We start from the raw sequence: 22104 nt of genomic DNA, 5'->3' as shown, positions 1-22104 counted from the left end.
CAGCCTGCACAGTTTGCACCCATATGAACATCTGCGACATTAAAATTCCCTGTGCACAGATGAAAACTTTGAGGCTCTAATGCTTAAAAGAAGTTGCAGAACCTAGAAGTGCTGCATCAAAACTGAATCCAACTTTTTACTTCTAAAAATAGAATTAATATGCCCTGAGCATATTATCAGCTACTCTGATCCAGAAACTGTTCAGTGATTATTTCCTTAAGCACAAGCAAAGCCCTGCTTTGTCCAGTGAAGATGTAGAGTGTAGATCAGGAAAACAGGATTAAAAAATGAGCAAACCTTTGCACAAGTGGGACCACCAGGTCATGGATATAACTTACCTCTACAGCAGCGTGCATTAGGACCACAGGGGATGTTTGTAATCTCTCCAAGGGTACAGTTCTCAGTGATTGGGCCCTTGCAAAATCCTCCTGAGAGTAAACACAATGCAGTTTCATCTGTGCAAAAGAGAGGGAATTAAATTAAAGTCTTCTGTAACAGCAAGTCAATATTATTATGCCCCATAATGCTGATGGGGAGATTGAGGCTGAGAGTGAAAGTATGGTTATCCATAGGCCAGCTGGTGAGTTCATGGTGGAGTCTCACAGACTTGGATTGTCCAGCATGGGAAGTCCTGATTCCACTGATGCTCCGGTCAACATTATTTTTGTACTTCAGGTGAGTTCTGGTGAGTGCAGAATGAAGTGGGAATCTTTGTTGCCAAATCATATTTGTGTTCCTTCAGCAGCACCAGACTGCTGTCTCATCCTCACTTACTCAGCGCTGTCTTAAGATTTTGGAGAGTTAGAAGAAGAAGAAGAGTTTGGATTTGATATCCCGCCTTTCACTCCCGTTTTTAAGGAGTCTCAAAGCGGCTAACATTCTCCTTTCCCTTCCACCCCCACAACAAACACTCTGTGAGGTGAGTGGGGCTGAGAGACTGCATGTGGAGGAGCGGAGACACGAACCCGGTTCCCCAGATTATGAGACTATCGTTCTTAACCACTACACCGCACTGGCTCTCAGATCAGACACTTAGATCAGAGCCGCCATTTTTTACTGCCCATGGGAAGAGCAGCCTGCACAGTTTGCACCCATATGAACATCTGCGACATCAAAATTCCCTGTGCACAGATGAAAAGCTTGAGGCTCTAATGCTTAAAAGAAGTTGCAGAACCTAGAAGTGCAGCATCAAAACTAAATTCAACTTTTTACTTCTAAAAATAGAATTAATATGCCCTGAGTGTATTATCAGCTACTCTGATACAGAAACTGATCAGTGATTATTTCCTTAAGCATAAGCAAAGCCCTGCTTTGTCCAGTGAAGATGCAGAGTGTAGATCAGGAAATCAGGATTAAAAATGAGCAAACGTTTGCACAAGTGGGACCACCAGGTCATGGATATAACTTACTTTAGCACCCTGCTTGTGGTTAATGTTGAGAGCAGTAAGGAATTAAACTGCTGTGCCTCGGCTCTTAAGGGGAGGGATTGCCTGGGAAGTGAGCCAGCAGGATATGATGTAAGCAGACTGGAATGTTCTTTGTGTTCTGTGAGAAACCGAAAGTGTTTGTCAGTGTGTGGAGCTGCGCTCAGACAGTGAGCAGCTAAAAAATGCAGCTCCAGTCCGGAGGTGTGTGAAACTGTTTTTCCAGTGTTTTTGAAACAATAAAAGAAGCTACAGAAAGAATCTGCCTTTCTCATTAATCAAGCCTTACCACATGCAGTTGCGCATATTCTGCTAAAGTGTTTTACAGCAGAGATTCACGCAGCGAGAGCGTGCCGGACTGGGCAAGGAGCCATCTCTCTGAAGAGATTTATGGGCAGCACTCGGACTCACTAATTATCCTAACAGTTAACGCTTAGCTGGAATGAAATATTCAATGCAGCAATGGAGAAATTAAAATAATAATTTATTTGTCAGACCAATAAATGATAGGTACAGTGGTATATGGATACCAAAGCTCTGCCCACTCCAGCCCTGATGGCCAGCACTTATATTTCCTCAGCCCAGCCCCCTTGCTCCTCCTTTGGCTGCCTCTGTCCAATCAGCCTGTTTGAAATTCCTATTGGCTGTTTGCTAGAACCAATCATAAAAGATACACCCATTTCCTATTACCTTTTATGAGAGACAAAGAGCTATATTTCCTTCTATTCATAAATGGCAGACAAGTAGCCATATATCTTACATTTGCCTCGACAAGGCACCTTAATTACCAGATCACCTTTTGCCCTATTGCCCTTTTGGCAACAGGGGCAAATGGCTAAAACAGATGGCTCATGGTTTTAAATTCTATCTTAAACAGAGATCTTGGGTTCATATTCTCACACACCATCAATGAAATAAGAATCTAACATAAGAATTAACATTTCTTACTTTCTAAATCCTTTGCATCATTAAAGTCAACAAGTCTCATAACATAGATAGCTTTTTAGAAGAAAAGGCCTTTGCCTGAGAAACTCAGTAAAGAGAAACCTCTTCATTTTACACCTCCCTTTCCCAGCCAGCTGCTTTTCCCATTAGCTCTTGGCCCTTTAACCTTAGGAAAATGTGGCTCGAGTCTGATGGGAGGGCACATGGTATTATTTTCTGTTAAACTATTTACCAACTCTTAATTAGTGTTTTTGCAGCTTGATTGTATTCTGTAATTTGTATGGTCAGTATAACCCTTTGCTCCCACAGCCTGAAATTCCCTTTTATAACTTTGAGAAACTTGCCTCCTGCTGGTGCTATAAATCAATGGGGCCCTTGTGCAGGAAGATAAACAACTGCCAAAGTACTTAGCCAGCTGCTTTTCTGCCTGGCATGAAACATACAAACATTTGCAAATACATTTTTAAGCTCATTTTAAAATACAGACCTTGATCAGATGCCTCTTTACTCCTACAGCAGCGTGCATTAGGACCACAGGGGATGTTTGTAATCTCTCCAAAGGTGCAGTTCACAGTGATTGGGCCCTGGCAGGAAGGTAAACGGCGTTTCCGTGCACTGCTCAGATTTCACCAGAAGCGGCTTAGTCTTCCTGGCCGCATGACCTAGAAAAACTGTCTGTGGACAAATGAGGGCTCCCTCGACCAGTAAAGCGAGCTGAGCGCCGCAACCCCCGAGTCATTCACGACTTAACTGTCAGGGGTCCTTTACCTTTACCTTTTTGTTTATATAAATATTTATTGACTGCATTTTAATGTATTTTGCAAAAAAAAAAAAAAAACCACACAACTCAATGGATATCACTTACCCCTGCAGCAGGTTCCGTTGCTGCCACAGAAGAACCCTCTAATTTCTCCATAGGTGCAGTTTGTAGTTGCTGGGAATTCGCAATATCCTCCTGCTAGTTCACATATAAATTGTGCTGTGTAAAAGAGAAAGGAAATAAATTTGTTTAAAGGGGGCAAAAGGGTTACAACTACTTTTTTTCCAAACCAGAACCCTGCGTATTTAATGGGATGACCAACTTTTACAGGCTTCTGCTGCCTCTCAACCTGCTAACTACTATTTCATTGGCCAACATTAGCAAGGGTCGGAACGGTCCTCCTTCTCTGCAAACACTCCAGCTGATTCCTGAACCTGAGCTGCACCCAGCCAGTTGGCTGGTGTAGAAATCATAACATTATGATGATGATTACTGCTCCTGAGATCTTTTCAGCACAGCCGCCAAGCCTAAATTTTACAGGTTGCTAATGGAAGGGGAGAAAAAATAGCAGATAATGCACCCACAGACCCACATCACTGGCCACTAAGTCAGCCTTCATTCCATTCTACTGAAGGTTCCCCTTTGCTTTCAACATCTGCCAATCAGAATTACAGCTGTTCTGAGCTTCAGAAATACCTTGCCATTTGTGCCCTCTCTGAGAGTGGTATTTTCTGTTTGTTTTTTGTTTTTTTTAATAAATATTTTATTCGATTTTGCATAAAAGACGACAAAGCAAAACAAAAGCAACAAACAATACACCAAAAACATACAGAATTACACAAACATAACATACTACAAACAACAGAAATAAAAATAATCTTATCTTCATATTGATCTTGCATTAACTTGTTTCTCTGACTTCCCCGAGTCTCCCTTCCCTGTATTCCAATTCATACAATTAAACAACAAATCCCTTCCCTCTGTCATAATTAACCTCCTTTCTGATTTGAATGTCTTAATATAGCTTATTCAATGCTTAGAACTTAGGATGTTGGGTCTTCTGATCCTTAAAATTTTACTCCAATAACCTTATACATTCAATCTGATGTTATTTTAACATTCATTAATCTTGTAGTGTTTCTGTAAATAGTCTTTAAATTTCTTCCAATCTTCCTCCACCGTCTCTTCACCCTGGTCTCTGATTCTGCCAGTCATTTCTGCGGATTCCATATAGTCCATGACTTTCATCTGCCATTCCTCCAGCGTGGGTAATTCTTGTGTCTTCCAATACTTTGCAATAAGTATTCTTGCTGCTGTTGTGGTGTACATAAAAAATATCCTGTCTTTCATACGTACCTCTTGATTGACCATGCCCAGGAGAAAGGCCTCCGGTTTCTTCGGGAATGTGTATTTAAATACTTTCTTCAGTTCATTATAGATCATCTCCCAAAAGGTCTTAATCCTTGGGCATGTCCACCAGAGATGAAAAAAGGTACCTTCAGTTTCTTTACATTTCCAACATTTGTTATCGGGCATATGATAAATTTTTGCTAGTTTGACTGGTGTTATGTACCATCTGTATATCATTTTCATAATATTTTCTCTTAGGGCATTACATGCCGTAAACTTTAGCCCAGTGGTCCATAACCGTTCCCAGTCGGCTAGCATTATGTTGTGACCCACATCTTGTGCCCATTTAATCATTACTGATTTCACTTCCTCATCCTGTGTATTCCATTTCAGCAGCAGATTATACATTCTTGACAATATCTTAGTTTTGGGTTCTAGCAATTCTGTTTCCAATTTTGATTTTTCCACCTGGAAGCCAATTTTTCTATCCAATTTATATGCCTCCATTATCTGATGATAATGGAGCCAATCACAGACTTTACTTTTTAATTTGTCAAAACTCTGCAGTTTCAATTTATCTCCATCTTGTTCTAGTATCTCCCAATATTTTGGCCAATTGGCCTCCATATTGAGTTTTTTGACTGCTTTTGCTTCCATCGGAGATAACCACCTTGGAGTCTTATTTTCAAAGAAATCCTTATATCTAATCCATACATTAAACAATGCTTTCCTGACAATGTGAATCTTAAACATTCTGTGAACTTTAACCTTGTCATACCATAAGTAAGCATGCCACCCAAACACATTATTGAATCCTTCTAAATCCAGTATATCTGTATTTTCAAGAAGTAGCCATTCTTTCAGCCAGCAAAAAGCTGCTGCTTCATAGTAAAGTTTCAAGTCTGGCAGGGCAAAGCCTCCTCTTTCCTTTGCATCTGTTAGTATTTTAAATTTTATTCTTGGCTTTTTGCCCTGCCAGACAAATCTGGATATATCTTTCTGCCACTTCTTGAAACAGTCCATTTTATCAATAATCTGCAGTGTCTGGAACAAAAATAACATTTTTGGCAATACATTCATCTTTATCACAGCAATACGACCTAACAGTGAGAGTTTTAGATTAGACCATATATCTAGATCTTTTTTTATCTCCATCCAACATTTTTCGTAGTTATCCTTATATAAGTTCCCATTTTTTGAAGTCATAATAATTCCCAGATATTTCACTTTTTTCACCACTGTCAAACCTGTCTCATTCTGAAACCTTTCTTTCTCTTTTTCTGTTAGATTCTTTGTCAAAACCTTAGTTTTTGTTTTGTTGAGTTTAAAACCTGCTAATCGACCAAACTCTTGAATCAGTTCTAAAACCCTCTTCACACTGGACTCTGGCTCCTGCAATGTCAAAACCAAGTCATCTGCAAATGCTCTTAATTTAAATTGTTTAACTCCGACCTGTATCCCTCTTACCATCTGGTCCTTTCTAATCATATTCAGCAACACCTCCAGGACCGATATAAAAAGCAGAGGGGAAATAGGACAACCTTGTCGTGTTCCTTTTTCTATTCTGAACTCTTCAGTCAAAACATTGTTAACAATTAATTTTGCTTTTTGTTCCGAATAGATTGCACCTATACCATTTTCGAACTCTTGGCCTACCCCCATACTATGGAGATTCTTTTTCATAAAACCCCAAGAAATGTTATCAAAGGCTTTCTCCGCGTCCACAAATACCAAAGCTGCTTTTGTGTTTATTCTTTCCTGTAAAAGTTCCAAAATGTCAATTATATTCCTTACATTATCAGATAGGTGCCTTCCTGGGAGAAAGCCTGCTTGGTCCTTGTGAATCTCCTCCGCTAAAACCCTCTTTAATCTTCTAGCCAAAATGTCAGCAAAAATTTTATAATCCACATTAAGTAATGATATAGGCCGATGGTTCTTAAGTTGGTGTTTTTCCGATTCTGTCTTTGGTATGAGAGTCACAAAAGCTTCTTTCCACGTTTCTGGTGTCCTTTTCCCCTGTAATATGTCATTACATATATCCTTCAAGGGTTGAATTAGCCAGTCTTTCATTGATTTATAATATCTTGCCGTCAACCCATCAGGTCCTGGGGACTTGCCAAGTTTCATATTTTGGATGGCGCTCTCTACCTCTTGTTCTGTTATCCTGCAGCTCAATTTAAATTTACTTTCTTGAGATATTTCCGGTAGCCCATTTTCTTTCAAGAATTCCTCCATATCTGCTTCCTTCTGTGGTTGTTGTGAATAAAGCTGTTTAAAGTATCTATGAAAGGCACTCCTAATTTCCACTGGGTTCTGAATAATTCTTCCTTCCTCTTCTAAATTTGTTATTGTATTCATTTTCTGTCTCTTCTTTATTTGCCATGCCAATAACTTTCCACATTTGTTTGCTGATTCGAAAGTTCTTTGTCTCATTTGTCTGACCTTCCATTCAATCTCTTGATTTATCATTTGCATGTATTGTACTTGATATAACTTTATCTCTCTCAAGATTTGTTGTGATTTTGGATTTGATCTCAGACTTTTTTCACCTTCCTTAATCTTTTCCAATATCTTTTCTCTTTTTTCCTGTTGTAATCTCTTCTTGAGTGCGTTCTGTTGTATCAAAAATCCTCTCATAACAGCTTTACTTGCGTCCCATACAGTTCTTTTTTCCACCGTAGTGTTTAAATTTATCTCAAAATAGTCTTTCAGAGTTTTCTGGGCCTTCTTGGTTATTTCCTCATCTCTAAACAGAGAGTCATTCATCCTCCATCTGAAAGAACCAGTTGGTTGTAAGTTCATTACCATCTTTACAGCATTATGGTCGGAGTAAGTCTTTGGGCAGATTTCTACTTTTTTTGTCTTTGGTGCCAGTCCTCTTGTGATCCAGATTTGGTCAATTCTTGTCCATGTCTTTTTGGCTTCAGAAAAGAAGGTTCCTTCTCTTTCTAAAGGATTTTTGGTTCTCCAGATATCCACCAAGTCCAGGTTATCAGTCAGTTCAAAAAAGGTTTTCGGTAGTCTCCCATCTTTGGTGACTACCTGCCGTTGTGCCTTGTCCAAATTTGTAGAAACAACTCCATTCATATCTCCCATCAAGATCACATTGTACTCCAGATAGTCCATCAATGTCTCATGCAACTTTTTGAAAAATTCCGATTTTCCTTCGTTCGGTGCGTATACGCCAACAATCAGATATTTCTGTCCATGGTGTTGAATTTCAATTGCCAAATATCTTCCTTGTTCATCTTTGAAAATTAATTTTGGTGCTAGGCTCTCTTTTGCATATACCACCACTCCTCTTTTTTTAACTTTGTCTGATGAAATAAACTCTTGACCTAGTCTTTTATTAATTAGAATTTTTCTATGGAGCCTAGTTACATGTGTTTCCTGTAAACAAATCAAGTCCAATTGTTCTTTTTTTAAAATGTGAAAAATTGATTTTCTCTTAGAAACCACGTTTAGACCGTTGCAGTTCCAGCTTAATAGTTGCAGAGACATCTTGAAATTAGTCTGCTATATTCCTCCAGTAGCTCCCAATGTGTCTTCTTTCTCTTCTGGTCCCGGTGGTGTCGTCTTGTCCAAATCCAAGATTGCTTTAGCTATATCTCTCCTTTTTCTCTCTTGTGTATCGGACGGGTCTTGGTCTTTAAAGGATTCCTTCTGTAAGTCCTCCTCGTAGTCCTTTAAAAATCTGTCTTTATCTTCCACTGATTTTATTTTCCTTCCTTTTATACTAAACGAAAGCCCTTCAGGGAACTCCCACCTAAAGATGATGTTGTTCTTTCTCAGCTGTGTGACCAAGTCTCTGTAGCTAGATCTGAGGTCTAAGAGATGTTTGGGGATGTTCCTGAACAATTCCACTCTTGATTCATCAACTTCCAAAGGCCTTTGGAAATGTAGTCCCAAAATTTTATCTCTCTCCTCTTTAGATCCAAAGGTGACCAAACAGTCTCTTGTCTTGATTCTCCTGCTTGTTTTACCCAGTCGGAAAGCACTTACTATTTTAATTTCTTCTTTATCCAGATCCAGTTTCCAGAAATCTGCAAATTCCTGTGCAAGAAATTCCTTAAGACCTTCTTTCTCAATTTCTGGCAAGGATCTGATCCTGAGATTCGTTTGTTTATCTTTTAATTCAAGCATGGAAAATCTTGTTCTATAGTCCTCAAGTTGCCTGTTAATCGGTGGTATTTTTTCTTCTGTGGCCTCTGCAGCTGCTTTAGCTTCTTCTGCAATTTTCCTTGTTTTTGATGATTCCTGCAATAATTGCTGAATTAAATTCGTATTTTGTTTAATACAAGCTGTATTTTGATCTATTTTAGAAGATGTCTCTGACACCTTTTTGTTTGTTTCTACAACCTCCTCTGTCAATTTATTTAATGATTCTTGAATTTTTGCAAATCCTGTATTAAAAAGGTCCTCGGTTGAAGACATAGCTTTTGGTTTAGGTTGTACAGATGCACCTCCAATTGGGTCTGGTATAGAGGCTCTTCTTCCTGAGTAAAAGGTTTTCCCAGATCTTGTAGTCTTCTCCTGCAGCTGGTCTAGTTTTCCCTTATCACTTGCCATACCACAGCAACTTATTTCAAGGTCACTCCCAGCTGAGGCTAGCTGTCAGACTTGAAGTCAAAACAGTGGAAAGTCCCCAGTCACTTTCCCAGCTGCAGCAAGCTGTCAGATTTTAAAACCAAACAGTGGAAAATTCCCAGTTGCTTTCTGTTTCTTTGTATCAGTCTTTGTAACAGTCCTTATGTCCACCAGGGGGATACAATAGCCCCTGGGAACAATGTCTCCCGTCTTCTCCTTCTCCTTCTCAGCAACTTTGCAGCTAATTCCTCCCAGTAACAAGACTTAAACAGTCACAGCTTTTAACAGTATAATCCAGTTTGCAGAGCTTAAAATCTCAGAGTCTCTCTCCGCAGTCCCTCCTTTACCCTGTATTTTCAGATTGACGGATCAGAGCCGGGCGCGCCGGGCGGTGGTTCCCCCACAGTCAGCTCTTTCTTACACAGGCAATATAGTTTCCAGTCCTTCCCCCCCTTTTCCCTGCCACTTAGGGGAGGGGGGGGAATATCCTTATCAAAATGCCAGATTCCGTTTCTTCAAAAGCACTTTTAAAGGTTTGGCACGCAAAAGTCTTTGTTTCCAGCTATATACAGAGCGGAAGGCTGACTTCCTGGTTAAACCTTACCGCTTCGGTTCTAATTTAGCTTGCTTTTTTAACTTGCCAAATCCAAAAGTTCCTTAATTTGTTTCTTTTCCTTTTAAAATTTGTAATTCTCCTACTCACGGAAAGTTCTTTTATAATCCAATTTGTCCCAAGAAGAAGTTGAGCGCTCCTCCGATCACGGCTGTGCGACGTCTCTCCGAAAAAGAAGCGATTGACTCTCAGCACCGCGTTACCCCCTCCACACTCCGGAGCTCTTCCTGAGCCCCAGAAACGTTTTAGGGGATCACTGTTGGTGCCCGCCGAGTCCCACAGACGTAGGCTTCCTCCGCCTACGTTTTCAGGGGTTCACCACGTCGCCGTAGCGGTAGAACCCTGTTTTTTTCAGAGCTCCCCCTCCGATGCTCAGCAGGGGGCCGCCATGATCGCTGGCGCTCAACCCGGAAGTCGGAGAGTGCTATTTTCTGGAATCTCCCCAGTAGTGTTGCCAATGTGTCCGCAAGAAGGTATTTCCTGTAGCTGTCTGCATCTGAACCATCCAGGCCATTTTTTCTTAACTCACCCTAGGCAATTTATTCATCTTGTAGAGCATTCCAAGATTGATCTGCAGAACAATCTTTCTCATCCTGTTCTCTTTCCATATCAATTAACAGATTTCCCTTCATCTCACAAAAGCTGCTCCCAACTTCATGGCGCCAGGGTAGAAAGGAAGTGGAATTTTGGGTAACAGCTTGGGCATTGTGCAGTTTGATGCAACCTCTTTTGGTTGGACTGTTCAGATCAACTGCAGTTTCCATACCTACCAAGAAAGAAACGTTTCAGTTTGCTTTCCTCCTCCTCTCCACCTTTTTGGATGCATTTTGCTTAACATGATTGTTTTTGTTATGTGTGTTGTTTTATATCCATTGCCCCCATTATATGCTTCTCCCTACTATGTTTTCCAGCCAAAAGGCTTCCAGAGTGGATTATGTACAATTTAAAAACAAAAAAACTAAAAAACCAAACATAGCACACAAGCGAAAAAGGACAGGAAGGGAAGAGGAAAACAAAAACATGAACTCCTTACCAGTTTCTAGACAATCATGGCCCACTGGCCCAGTTCAGGGCCAGGAGGTGCCTGATTCAGCTTGGCCTCTGGCAAAAGCAGAAGCCTTGAGCCCTGCTTCCTATCTCTCCCTAAGAGACAGTCTGGTGGAGCGGTCCATTAGGAGCTCCATCTTTCCTGCACTGCTTGCATCAAAGGATCATCTAGGATGTCTCTTTTCTTCTGATGGATGTGTGGAGCAGTGGGTTTTAGGGACTGGAAGATGTAGGAGGATTTTTCTCTTGCACTGGCTGTCTAGGGTTCTTGCAAATGGAGAGGCTGCAATACTCATCTAGAGGACAGGTTTAAGCACCTGAAGCAGTTTAACAAGAAGCTTGGATTTCTATTTGATCTAGATCCTTGAGGGTGCGTTGGACCAATAATCTGGCTCTGGACCAGGGAGGCCCAAAAACCAATGACCAAAAGGGAGTAAGATTCAGGGTTGACCGTTTCAAGTTCTTGTACTTTGTAAGGCCTGAACTGTAGAAATGTGTGAGGTTGGTTTCTGAGCTCAAAAGCAGGCTATCTCTGCCCAACAGATACACTCAAATTTCCCTGCCACCTTTCACTTGCAGTAGATCACAAGGTGAGCAACAGATTCTGCCCCCTTTGCCATTTAACATCTATATCAGTGGTTCTCAAAGGAATGGTGTGTCAGGACAGAATGGGTTGTGTGGCTGTGAGATTCAAGTACAGGGAAAGAAACATTTAGATATTTCAGTGTAGTATAGCATCAAAATCAGAAAAGAGAAAGGCTCCTTTGCGTTGATGAGATGAGAGCTTGTTTGTCACAAATTGGACTTAATATAAGTGAGATTACCTAGCAAAAGCAAGCTCAGGCCTCTCATTGAGTTTCTATACATACTTAAGGTACATATGGTAAAGGCTCATTAATAATTCTATGTTGGACCTGATTCAGGTTCTTATGCAGCTGCATTGTTTTATATTTTGGGGGGTTCCATGATCATATTATAAAGTAGTTGTGTTCTGTTATAAATCAAGCGCTGCGAGGAGTTGTTTGTTTGTGCAGGGCACTCTTTAGTGAAACAGCAGTGTTGAGATGATAGGAAATCTCCAGCAAAGGCATAGAAACCTAGGACAATGCATCGCAGGCTGAGACTGAGACTGAGGAGCCCAAAGCGGTCAAGGGTTCGGAAGCTGAACGCCTGCAGTTCTTTGAAGAGGGCGATTGTGACGATGATGACACTAAGGATCTTGATGTTTTAATGGTGAAATGGTGGAATGTCTTTGGCTTGGAACCACAGTGGTACCTCGGGTTACAAACACCTCAGGTTACAAACGCTTCGGGTTACAGACTCTGCTAACCAGGAAATAGTACCTTGGGTTAAGAAATTTACCTCAGGATGAGAACAGAAATCTCAGGCGGTGGCAGCAGGAGGCCCCATTAGCTAAATTGGTACCTCAGGTTAAGAACGGTTTCAGGTTAAGAACGGACCTCCGGAACAAATTAAGTATATAACCAGAGGTACCACTGTATCTCGAATGGCCTAGTAGCCGAACAAATTGGCTCCTGAAAACTGCAAACCTGGAACAATAATAATTTCCAATGTATTTCTGATCAATAAAATAAAGCCGCTTCTGGCAAACCAGAGCAGTGCACAGAAACACCATTTACCATATTTTTCGCAATATAGGACTCCCCAGACCATAGTAGGGGGAGAACAGGAAAAAAATAATTCTCCCTCTTTCTGCTTAGTGCCCCTTCAGCAAAGCTGCAGGAGAAATGGTGCCCCTTCCATTTCTCCTTCCGTTTCGCTGAAGGGGCGCTGTGTAGCTCTCCCTCTCTGCTGAAGCCAGAAGAGTCTTGCTCTCCCGGCTTCAGCAAAAGGAACCCGAAGCCTTTGGAGCGCATCACAAGGTCCTGCTGCACCCCAAAGGCTTCAGGGATAGCCACCTGCTGGGCTTGCATGTCCTCTTCCTTTTTTGCTCCATTGTTCCATTACATCATAATGATAAAAATAATAACGATAATAATTTCATTATTTGGACCCCACTCACCTTACTGGGTTGCCAGAGCCACGCTGGGTGGCTTCCAGCATATACAGAAACATATTGAAGCAGCAAAGTCTGTCCTGGTAGGGAACTCCTCTCAACCTGCCATCCAACACTGCAGAAGGAAAGACGTTTAGTCTGGCTTTGGTGAAAAGCCTTTGATAATTTGCTACTGTCAAGTTTTTAATGTAAGATGTTAACTGAAAGACATGCCCATATTGTACTCCTACTGCCAGCGGACTACAGACTGCGTGTGATCGAGATTGCAAGTCACTGTGTGCATTATCCCATAATCTTTGCTTTAACGTCTTTAGGGCGCCTAAAGGAAACCCAGGAAATACAGTTGGGGGAGGGGTGACAGACCAATAGAGGTGTCTTTTCTAGCCATGATCAATAGCACTAAATGCCACCCTCAATTATTTGTGGTCACGCACAAGGCAATGGCTCCTTAAAAATCAGCTTCAATTCAGTCATGCTTTCAGTCTGGGTTGAGTTCAGCCTGTCCCACCCATGTTCCCATAACCTGTGTGCATGAAAAGCACTGGCTGCAATTATCTGTTCCTGAGACTACTTGATGAGGATTTCAATCAAGAGGGATTTTCAGCAGATAAGATGTTCTTTCATTGGAGTTGGGTCATATTTAGCAGTAGGCGCTTTTGAAAAAGAAAAATACACATTCAATTTCAACATTGTGAAATTATTTTGTGTTTATTCATCTGAGCAAACTGATATTTATTTCATTGTCTGCTTTCACACATGGGCAGATTTGCACCACTTCCACAAGCAAAGATCCCAAAGACCTGGCATAGCCATCAGACGTTCACAACCATGGAGGTGGGCTGCTCATGGGTATCCCTCAAGGGCACAGCATTGTGTATTGATGCCACAGTAACTCGGAAGATTCCGACCAGACGGACAGGGTTTGCTGAGATCCTCTTGGCAGAACCCTCCCAGTTTATCACACTCGGGCATTGTTGGTGGTTTATCTGCAACAAAGAAACAAGGAGATCTATCATTGATGGCCCTAAAGTCAGGTTCCTCACCTTCAGAAGATGTGTAGAATTGTAGAGTTTGAAGGGTTCGAAATAACATCTAGTCCTACCCCAGTGTCCCTATTTTCCAGGGATATCACTGATTTAGAGAAGCCATCCTGGTTTCTGATTTGATCCCAGAATATCCCACTTTTCCTTAGGATGTCCCTATTTTCATTGGAGAAATGTTGGAGGGTATGGAGTTATCCAGCACCCAAGTTTTCTGAAGTTTTTATAATATTTAATGTTTTATTATGTGCGTGTATGTGTATATATATATATATATATATATATATATATATATACCTTTCCACCGGAGCGATACCTATTTATCTACTTGCACTTTGAAGTGCCTTTGAACTGCTAGGTTGGCAGGAGCAGGGACCGAGCAACAGGAGCTCACCCCGTCGTGGGGATTCGAACCGCCGACCCTCCGATCGGCAAGCCCTAGGCTCTGTGGTTGAGACCACAGTGCCACCCGCTCGCATAGACCAGTTTAAAAAGTCCAGGACACCAATTTTCATGGCCTTCTAGTGACTATGGTGGGTCATTTGCCAGAATTAATGTATTTAGCATTAACTCTGGAAGTGTGTACTCAATTCTGATGAAACTAAGCCTCCTGGAGAAAAATACATATCAGAAGGCTCAGTTTGGTCACTAGATGCAGAACCTAGAACTGCAGCTTGAGAACCGAATCATACTTTGTATTACTAAGAATTGGGTTAGTATGTCCTGAGAATAGTATCAGCTACTCTGATTTATAAAGTGACTGATCACTGTTTCCTTTAGCACAAGCAAAGCCTTGCTTCTGCCTCCTCCAACGAAGATCTAGATCAGGAAATCAGAATGAAAAAGCAGGATTAAAAATGAACAAACATTCCCCCTTGTTAGCATGACCAACTCGTTGGGTTTCACTTACTCTTGCAGCAGTTTCCATTAATGCCACACATGGCTGGAATATAACCATAGGGACATTTCACAGTTAGTGGCACCTGGCAATATCCTCCCCGTTCTTCGCAGGTTTGGGCAGGTTGACCTGTCAAAAGAGAGGGACGTAAATTGTCATTATTTGAAAAGACTTCTTGTACAAAAAAAGGGGGGGGGGGACAATAATTGGTTGACAACATTTTGTTTTGAGCATTGGAATAGCACTGTCAAGTATGAGACCCAGGCTGATTTGGTGGTTAGCGTGTCAGACTAGGGCCTGGGAGACAAAGGTTCAAATCTTCACTCAGACATAAAGCTCACTGGGTGGCCTTGTCACTCACAGCCTGATCTAAGTCACAGGGTTTATTCAAGGAAGGGGCTGGGCCCCCCAAAAAAGTTTGGCAGCGGCCATGAGCACACACATGTCATGTGGCCCTGGACCACCTCAGTCATGGTGGCAAGGCAACATGCCAAACTGATTCTATACATCTTGTTAGGGAATTATTCTGCCAGAAACAAGTAGAAGGTTCCAGAAGGTTCCAGACCTTTCCTTTATATATGGGAGTGGCACTCTGAGCTTAATTAGAATCAGCTGGACGTGCCAATAAAAAGAAGACCACTCAGATTCGGTTTTGCAGTTGCCTGACGGCAGATGTTTGTCCATAGAGTGCTGCCTGTAAAAGCTGCTGATGGACTGTTCCTGTAATTTACAATGTACTGGAGATAACAGTGGCTTTGTCTGAAAGTGCGCTGTTAATTGCTGGGTTTTTTTAACAATTGGAAAATATTCTTTGCTATCGTAATGCTTGTACCCGGTCTGGGAATACAATCTCTTTACCAAGACTTCACAGAGTTTAGTGAGTCATCTTTCAAACAACTTTTTGTTATTGTCCACAGCTTCCGGGGAGAAGATTACTCTGCTAAACAATTGAAAAAGGTTTTACCTACACTAAGGGTACCAGACGTCCCCGTTTCCCGGGGACAGTCCCCGGATTTACACATCAGTCCCCATACAAAATCCATTGAAGTTGAAAAGTGTCCCTGGATTCATTGAAAGAAATTGGGTAACCTTATGTAAAGAAAAAGAAGGTGCTTTGTATCATATGTGGTGGGAATGTAAAGAAGTTGAAAAAATCTGGGAGATGATATATAATGAGTTGGAAAAGATGTTTAAAATGACATTTGTAAAAAAAAATCAGAAGCATTTTTGTTAGGGATTTTAGGACGAGATCTGCCAAGAAAAACAAAGAACTTATTTATGTATGCGACAACAGCAACAAGAGTCTTGTTAGCACAAAGATGGAAGAATGAAGAAATCCCAACGAAAAAACAATGGCAAGAAAAACTGATGAGCTATGCGGAACTGGCAAAGTTGGCATATAATCTACGTGAGAAGGACAACAGTGACTTCAGGGAAGAATGGGAACTTTTTACATACTACTTAAGAAGACAACAAAATGATTTGGACTCCTTGGCAGGCTTTGAGTAAACATCCACAAATTTATTAGTAGAACATATGATGGATAAGGTAATGATATGCACAATTCTACGATATGCAGAGAAAAATATATATAAACAAACCAGAGATGGGAACTGAGGGAAGTCTCGGGGGGGAGGGGAGGGGAAGGAATAAAAAGGGGGGATGTAATTGGTTATGTTGATTGATAATTTGTGTTAACATTTTTCAATAAAAATATATTTTTGAAAAAAAATCTGGTAACCTTAACCTACACTCAAGTATCTGTGCAGGGAAAGTGTGTGGACGGTAACCTTTTAGATCTGTCCACAGGGGCAAGTGATTTTTTCTGGAATCTCCTCTGTAGTACTGCTGATAGGAGCACATTCAGTCCCGCTAGGATGTACGCCCTGCGTTGATCTGGGTGAGTCAGGTGGCAGAGATAAGGCAGACAACTCTCCCTCTCTGGCTTCTGCCTGCAGCCTGCATATTCTTCAGCTCACATCCAACTGTGCTGGCTACTGCCTTTCTCGCAAGCAGCCAGGTGAGGAGGGGTAAAGGCACACCCATTTGCCCCGGAGAACACCATCACTTCTTTGGTTATACTCATTGGGTCTTTAGGTGGCAGCTATGATGGTCATTCTCTCACAAAGAAGATTGTCTAGCTAGTTCAGCAATGAAATCCTCCATTAGATTTCTACCCATGCTGAATCCAGCAATCAGAAAGGACTTGGGCATCATGTGCACTAACCCCTCCAAACTCACAACAATATATCTGTATCCGAAGAAGTGTGCATGCACACGAAAGCTTATACCCAGAACAAACTTAGATGGTCTCTAAGGTGATATTTCAACTGTCTCAGACCAACACGGCTACCTGCCTGAACAATATAAATGACCACGATGGAACCTGGAGTCTGCCTCAGTCTGTAGCCTGAACGCTGATGCTTTCACAAAAGTCAATTATTCAAATTCAGTTTTATTATGATACACTTTTCTTCTTCACTATTTTGGCAGCCAGATAGGATACGTAGCTCTGTTATACCCAGTCACAGTAGTTCAGAATTGTCCACACAGAGAGGCAGCAGGTCTCCAGGGTTTCTGGCAGGGGAAAAACCCAGCACTTTGCAGAAACACCTGCAGTTGAACGTGAGACCTTCTGCATTTGCAGCAGATTCTCCCCCACCTGAGCTTGAACTGCTCTCTTACCTGCAACAACGTGGAAGAGGATGAAGACCAGAGCAAAGCTCAGGTAGAGGAACCTCATGGCTGGATTTGTCTCTCAGATCTCTGCCCAAGTGAAGATGCTCCAAGGCAGAAGAAAGTCAAGTTTGGATGGAACAAGGAGGTTCTCTTTACTTATAGCATTCCTGTGCCAAAGAGATGTTGAAACATTTGCTCATCTGGGTGGGGAAAGCTGCAAACAGGTTTTTCCAGTAACTCAGCATCTGAACCCTCCAGGCCCTTTTCTCTTAACTCATCCTATGCTATTTATTTCTCTTCCTAAGATTTACCCACAGAACCACCTTTCTCATATGTTCACACTGTTTCCTGTGCTCCAGGCCCTGCTGTTTTATTTCCATAACAATTAGCAGATTTCCTGTAATCTCAGCTTCACAACACCTAAATGGAAAGGAAGTGAAATAGTTTTGCTGTAATGCAGTTTGATGCAACCTCTTGTGGTTGGACTGCAATTGCAATACCTACCAAGAAAGAAACTTTTCAGTGTGCTTTTCTCCTGATCTGCACATTTTTAGATGCATTTTGCTTAATGTGCTTGTTTTTGTGGTGCACAAGGTTTTATGTACACTTTCCCCATCATGCGGTTTTTTAAGAAAAATAAAATAGTGATTTTATTCCATCATCCATAAGAAGATTTCATCATCACTGAAATATTGCCAGATCTGACCCTCAGTTCTGAAGGTACATTGTGGCTTTTAGAAATATGATTTATTCACCTGTTTACAACTTAAGTCTTTATGGAGGGGGTCCAGAACTTACAGCATGGCCCATAAAAAAGGTGATCAATGCATACTCACTATAGAACACAATTAAAAACTGCATTCAAATAAACATGGTCTTTGCTTGTTTGATTCAGTATCTATTGGTGTTACGACCACAGCAAACTATGGCAAGTTCTTAAAGAAATGGGTGTGCCTGATCACCTCATCTGTCTCCTGAGAAATCTCTATGTGGGACAAGAAGCTACACCTAGAACTGGATATGGAACAACTGATTGGTTCAAAATTGGGAAAGGAGTATGACAAGGCTGTATATTATCTCCCTGCTTATTTAATTTATATGCAAAATTTATCATGCAAAAGGCTGGGCTGGATGAATCCATAGCCGGAATTAAGATGGCGGGAAGAAATATCAACAACCTCAGATATGCAGATGACACAACCTTGATGGCAGAAAGTGAGGAGGAAGTAAAGAACCTTTTAATGAGGGTGAAAGAGGAGAGCGCAAAATATGGTCTGAAGCTCAACAACAAAAAAAGAAGATCATGGCCACTGGGCCCATCACCTCCTGGCAAACAGAAGGGGGAGAAATGGAGGCAGTGAGAGATTTTACTTTCTTGGGCTCCATGATCACTGCAGATGGAGACAGCAGTCACAAAATTAAAAGACGCCTGCTTCTTGGGAGAAGAGCAATGACAAACCTAGACAGCATCCTAAAAAGCCAAGACATCGCCTTGCCAACAAAGGCCCGTGTAGCTAAAGTTATGGTTTTCCCCATAGTGATGTATGGAAGTGAGAGCTGGACCATAAAGAAGGCTTAGTGATGTCACGTGTCTCAGGGGCCCCTCCCTCGGTCGTGGGGGGGGGGGCAAGGCAGCATGCCAAAACTGATTCTATATGATCTGTCCACAGGGGCATAGTCTCTCTGAAATGGATATTTTCTGGAATCTCCTCTGTAGTATTACTGATGGGAGCACATTCAGTCCTGCTAGGATGTATGCCCTGCGTTGATCTGGGTTAATCAGGTGGCAGAGATAAGGCAGACAGCTCTCCCTCTCTGACTTCTGCCTGCAGCCTGCGTATTCTTCAGCTCACATCCAACTGTGCTGGCTACTGCCTTTCTCGCTACCAGCCAGGTGAGGAGGGGGAAAGGCACACCCATTTGCCCTAGAGAACACCATCACTTCTCTGGTTATACTCATTGGGGCTTTAGGTGGCAGCTATGGTGGTCATTCTCTCACAAAGAAGATTGTCTAGCTAGTTCAGCAATGAAATCCTCCATTAGATTTCTACCCTTGCTGAATCCAGCAATCAGAAAGGACTTGGGCATCATGTACACTAACCTCTCCAAACTCACAAAAATATATCAGTTATCTGAAGAAGTGTGCATGCACACGAAAGCTTATACCCAGAACAAACTTAGTTGGTCTCTAAGGTGCTACTGGACAATTGTTTAGTTTTTGATTTATTTATTTTGACTGTGTCAGACCAACACGGCTACCTACCTGAACAATATAAATGACCACGATGGAACCTGGAGTGCCGCCTCAGTCTGTAGCCTGAACGTTGCTGCTTTCACAAAAGTCATTTATTCAAATTCGGTTTTATTGTGAAATGCTTTCCTTCTTCACCACCCCTATTTCGGCAGCCACACAGGATAGGATGCTCTCTTATACGCAGTCACACTAGTTCAGAATTGTCTACACTGAGAGGCAGCAGATCTCCAGGGTCTCTGGCAGGGGGGAAAATCGAGCACTTTGCAGAAACGCCTGCGATTGAACCTGAGACCTTGTTCATTGCAGCAGATGCTACCCTCCACCCTGAGCTTGAGCTGTCCTCTTACCTGCAACAACGTGGAAGAGGCTGAAGACCAGAACAAAGGTCAGGTAGAGGAACCTCATGGCTGGAGTTGTCTCTCAGATCTTTGCCCAAGGGAAGATGCTCTAAGGCAGAAGGAAGTTGAGTTTGGATGGAACAAGGAGGTTCTCTTTACTTATAGTGTTTACTTATAGGTATTTCCAGCAACTGTCAACATCTGAACCCTACAGGCTCCTTTTCTCTTAACTCATCCTAGAGCATTTATTTATCTTTATATTTATTTACCCGCAAAACCACCTTTCTCATATGTTCACAATCTGCCCTGTGCTCCAGGCCATGCTGTTTTATTTCCATAACAATTAACAGATTTCCTGTAATCTCATGATTACATCTTCACAGCACCTACGTAAATGGAAAGTGGAATGTGACTTAAGAGCTTTTCTGTAATGCAGTTTGACGCAAACTCTTGTGCTTGGACTGTTCAGTTCAAGTGCAATCGCAATACCTACCAAGAAAGAAACTTTTCAGTGTGCTTTTCTCCTGATCTGCACATTTTTAGATGCATTTTAATATGCTTGTTTTGATGAGGCTCAAGGTTTTATGTACACTTTCTCCATTATGCGGTTTTTTAAGAAAAACAAAATAGTGATTTTATTCCATCATCCATAAGAAGATTTCACCATCACTAAAATCTTGCCAAATCTGACCCTCAGTTCCAAGGCTCTGAATGGACAGAAATCACTAACGCTCCACAATCATTGCTTTACAAAACATCTGGGCGACACCAAGCTGTCAAAGGCTGCTCGATCAAGTCCATATTCTAGTCATCCTTTCCTCCTAAGCCAAGAACATCCTCACAGCCTAACCCTTTCTTCATAAAAGAGGTTAGTGTCATGACCAAATTGCTTCTTATCACCTGTACATTATGCAATCAAGCGGACAAACCACATTTTTCTACATCTTAATGGATGTTCCTTGTTCACTTGTCTTGAGAAGCCTTGGTCCCAGGGGCAGTGCCTAAACGAACAATGTGATCTGTGATTAAAAAGTTGTGAAAACGATAGCTGCATTACCGTGAGGCAAGGTCAGATGGCCATCTGTCAGAGATTCTTTGGGTTGTTGTTTTCAATTTTCATTTATTTAATTATACTTTTCACTAATTTTATACATTTCACTTATTTTACAATCCTTTTGACATTTCAAAACTTGACTTCCTTCCCCCTCTTTCTGCGGTTCCTTAAATTTATTTTTAATATCTTCTGCATACCCAAATTAACCAAATTTGCTCATTTATTTCATCTTCTTTAAATATATAAAGGTAAAGGGACCCCTGACGATTAGGTCCAGTCGTGACCGACTCTGGGGTTGCAGCGCTCATCCCGCTTTTTTGGCCGAGGGAGCCGGAGTTTGTCCGCAGACAGCTTCCGGGTCATGTGGCCAGCATGACTAAGCCGCTTCTGGTGAACCAGAGCAGCACATGGAAACGCCATTTAACTTCCCACCGGAGCGGTACCTATTTATCTACTTGCACTTTTGAACTGCTAGGTTGGCAGGAGCAGGGACCGAGCAACCGGAGCTCACCCCGTCGCAGGGATTCGAACCGCCGATCTTCTGATCAGCAAGTTCTAGGCTCTGTGGTTTAACCCACAACGTCACCCGCATCCCTTTTTAAATATATACTCAGTGCATTTTTCTGGGGGTACGCAGGCGTATGCATACACCTAAATATTTTGTGAATCTAAGTTTGGCCTCATTGAGGGGCAGTATTTCAATATGAGTAGGAAAATGAGAGTAGCCTTAGACATTTTTAAAGAAAAAAGCACTCCTTATACTCTTATAAAACTGCAGGTTATTACAGTAATCCTGCCAATGCTTTTATCTGTTTATAATTTATCTGTAAATATTCAGTAAACCATTTCCATTCTTTCATATAAAATGTTATCTTGATTTCTTATTCTTCCGGGATTCTTTAGTTGTGTTTCCTGCTTTGCAGGGGGCTGGACTAGATGACCATTGGGGTCCCTTCCAACTCTATAATTATATGATTCTAAAGTGAGTTGTCCATCTTAGGCAGCAGGCACCGGATACCACGACAGGCAATTGCAGAGGAGAAAGGAAGTCCTGACCATTTTCTGAGCAAATCTCAGTGAAATAACCAAGACCTTCCA

At 41.7% G+C, this 22104-nt stretch overlaps 2 protein-coding genes across 3 annotated transcripts in view; both read right to left on the bottom strand.

Annotated features, from left to right (window-relative positions):
• The window catches only part of BLK (BLK proto-oncogene, Src family tyrosine kinase), an 819573-nt gene that overhangs the window by 436355 nt on the left and 361114 nt on the right, over window positions 1-22104 (bottom strand). The gene's annotated exons all lie outside the window — the stretch shown is intronic.
• Window positions 13420-20097, bottom strand: LOC310675121 (uncharacterized protein). 2 transcript variants are annotated; one of them, XM_083435243.1, is made up of 3 exons: window positions 19962-20097; window positions 14694-14810; window positions 13420-13729 (listed from the first exon to the last, which is right to left on the bottom strand). In XM_083435243.1, the coding sequence occupies exons 1-3, from the start codon at window positions 20017-20019 to the stop codon at window positions 13587-13589; spliced, it is 318 nt and encodes a 105-aa protein (XP_083291369.1). In that variant the 5' UTR covers window positions 20020-20097; the 3' UTR covers window positions 13420-13586. The 2 variants fall into 2 exon arrangements, with proteins under 2 accessions (XP_083291369.1, XP_083291368.1); XM_083435242.1 differs by lacking the exon at window positions 19962-20097 and adding an exon at window positions 17367-17496.

Source organism: Podarcis tiliguerta (genome assembly GCF_965153285.1).
Source record: "Podarcis tiliguerta genome assembly, chromosome: 3".
NCBI classification, from domain to species: domain Eukaryota; kingdom Metazoa; phylum Chordata; class Lepidosauria; order Squamata; family Lacertidae; genus Podarcis; species Podarcis tiliguerta.
This window is presented reverse-complemented; position numbering and strand designations above follow the sequence as displayed.

Excerpts from the sequence above, each read along its gene's own strand:
- LOC310675121 (XM_083435243.1), bottom strand. The coding sequence starts at position 20,019 with ATGAGGTTCCTCTACCTGACCTTTGTTCTGGTCTTCAGCCTCTTCCAC. Across the intron at positions 14,811-19,961 it reads CCTCTTCCACGTTGTTGCAG|GTCAACCTGCCCAAACCTGC; the intron begins GTAAGAGGACAG and ends CTCTTTTGACAG. Across the intron at positions 13,730-14,693 it reads TAATGGAAACTGCTGCAAGA|ATAAACCACCAACAATGCCC; the intron begins GTAAGTGAAACC and ends TCTTTGTTGCAG.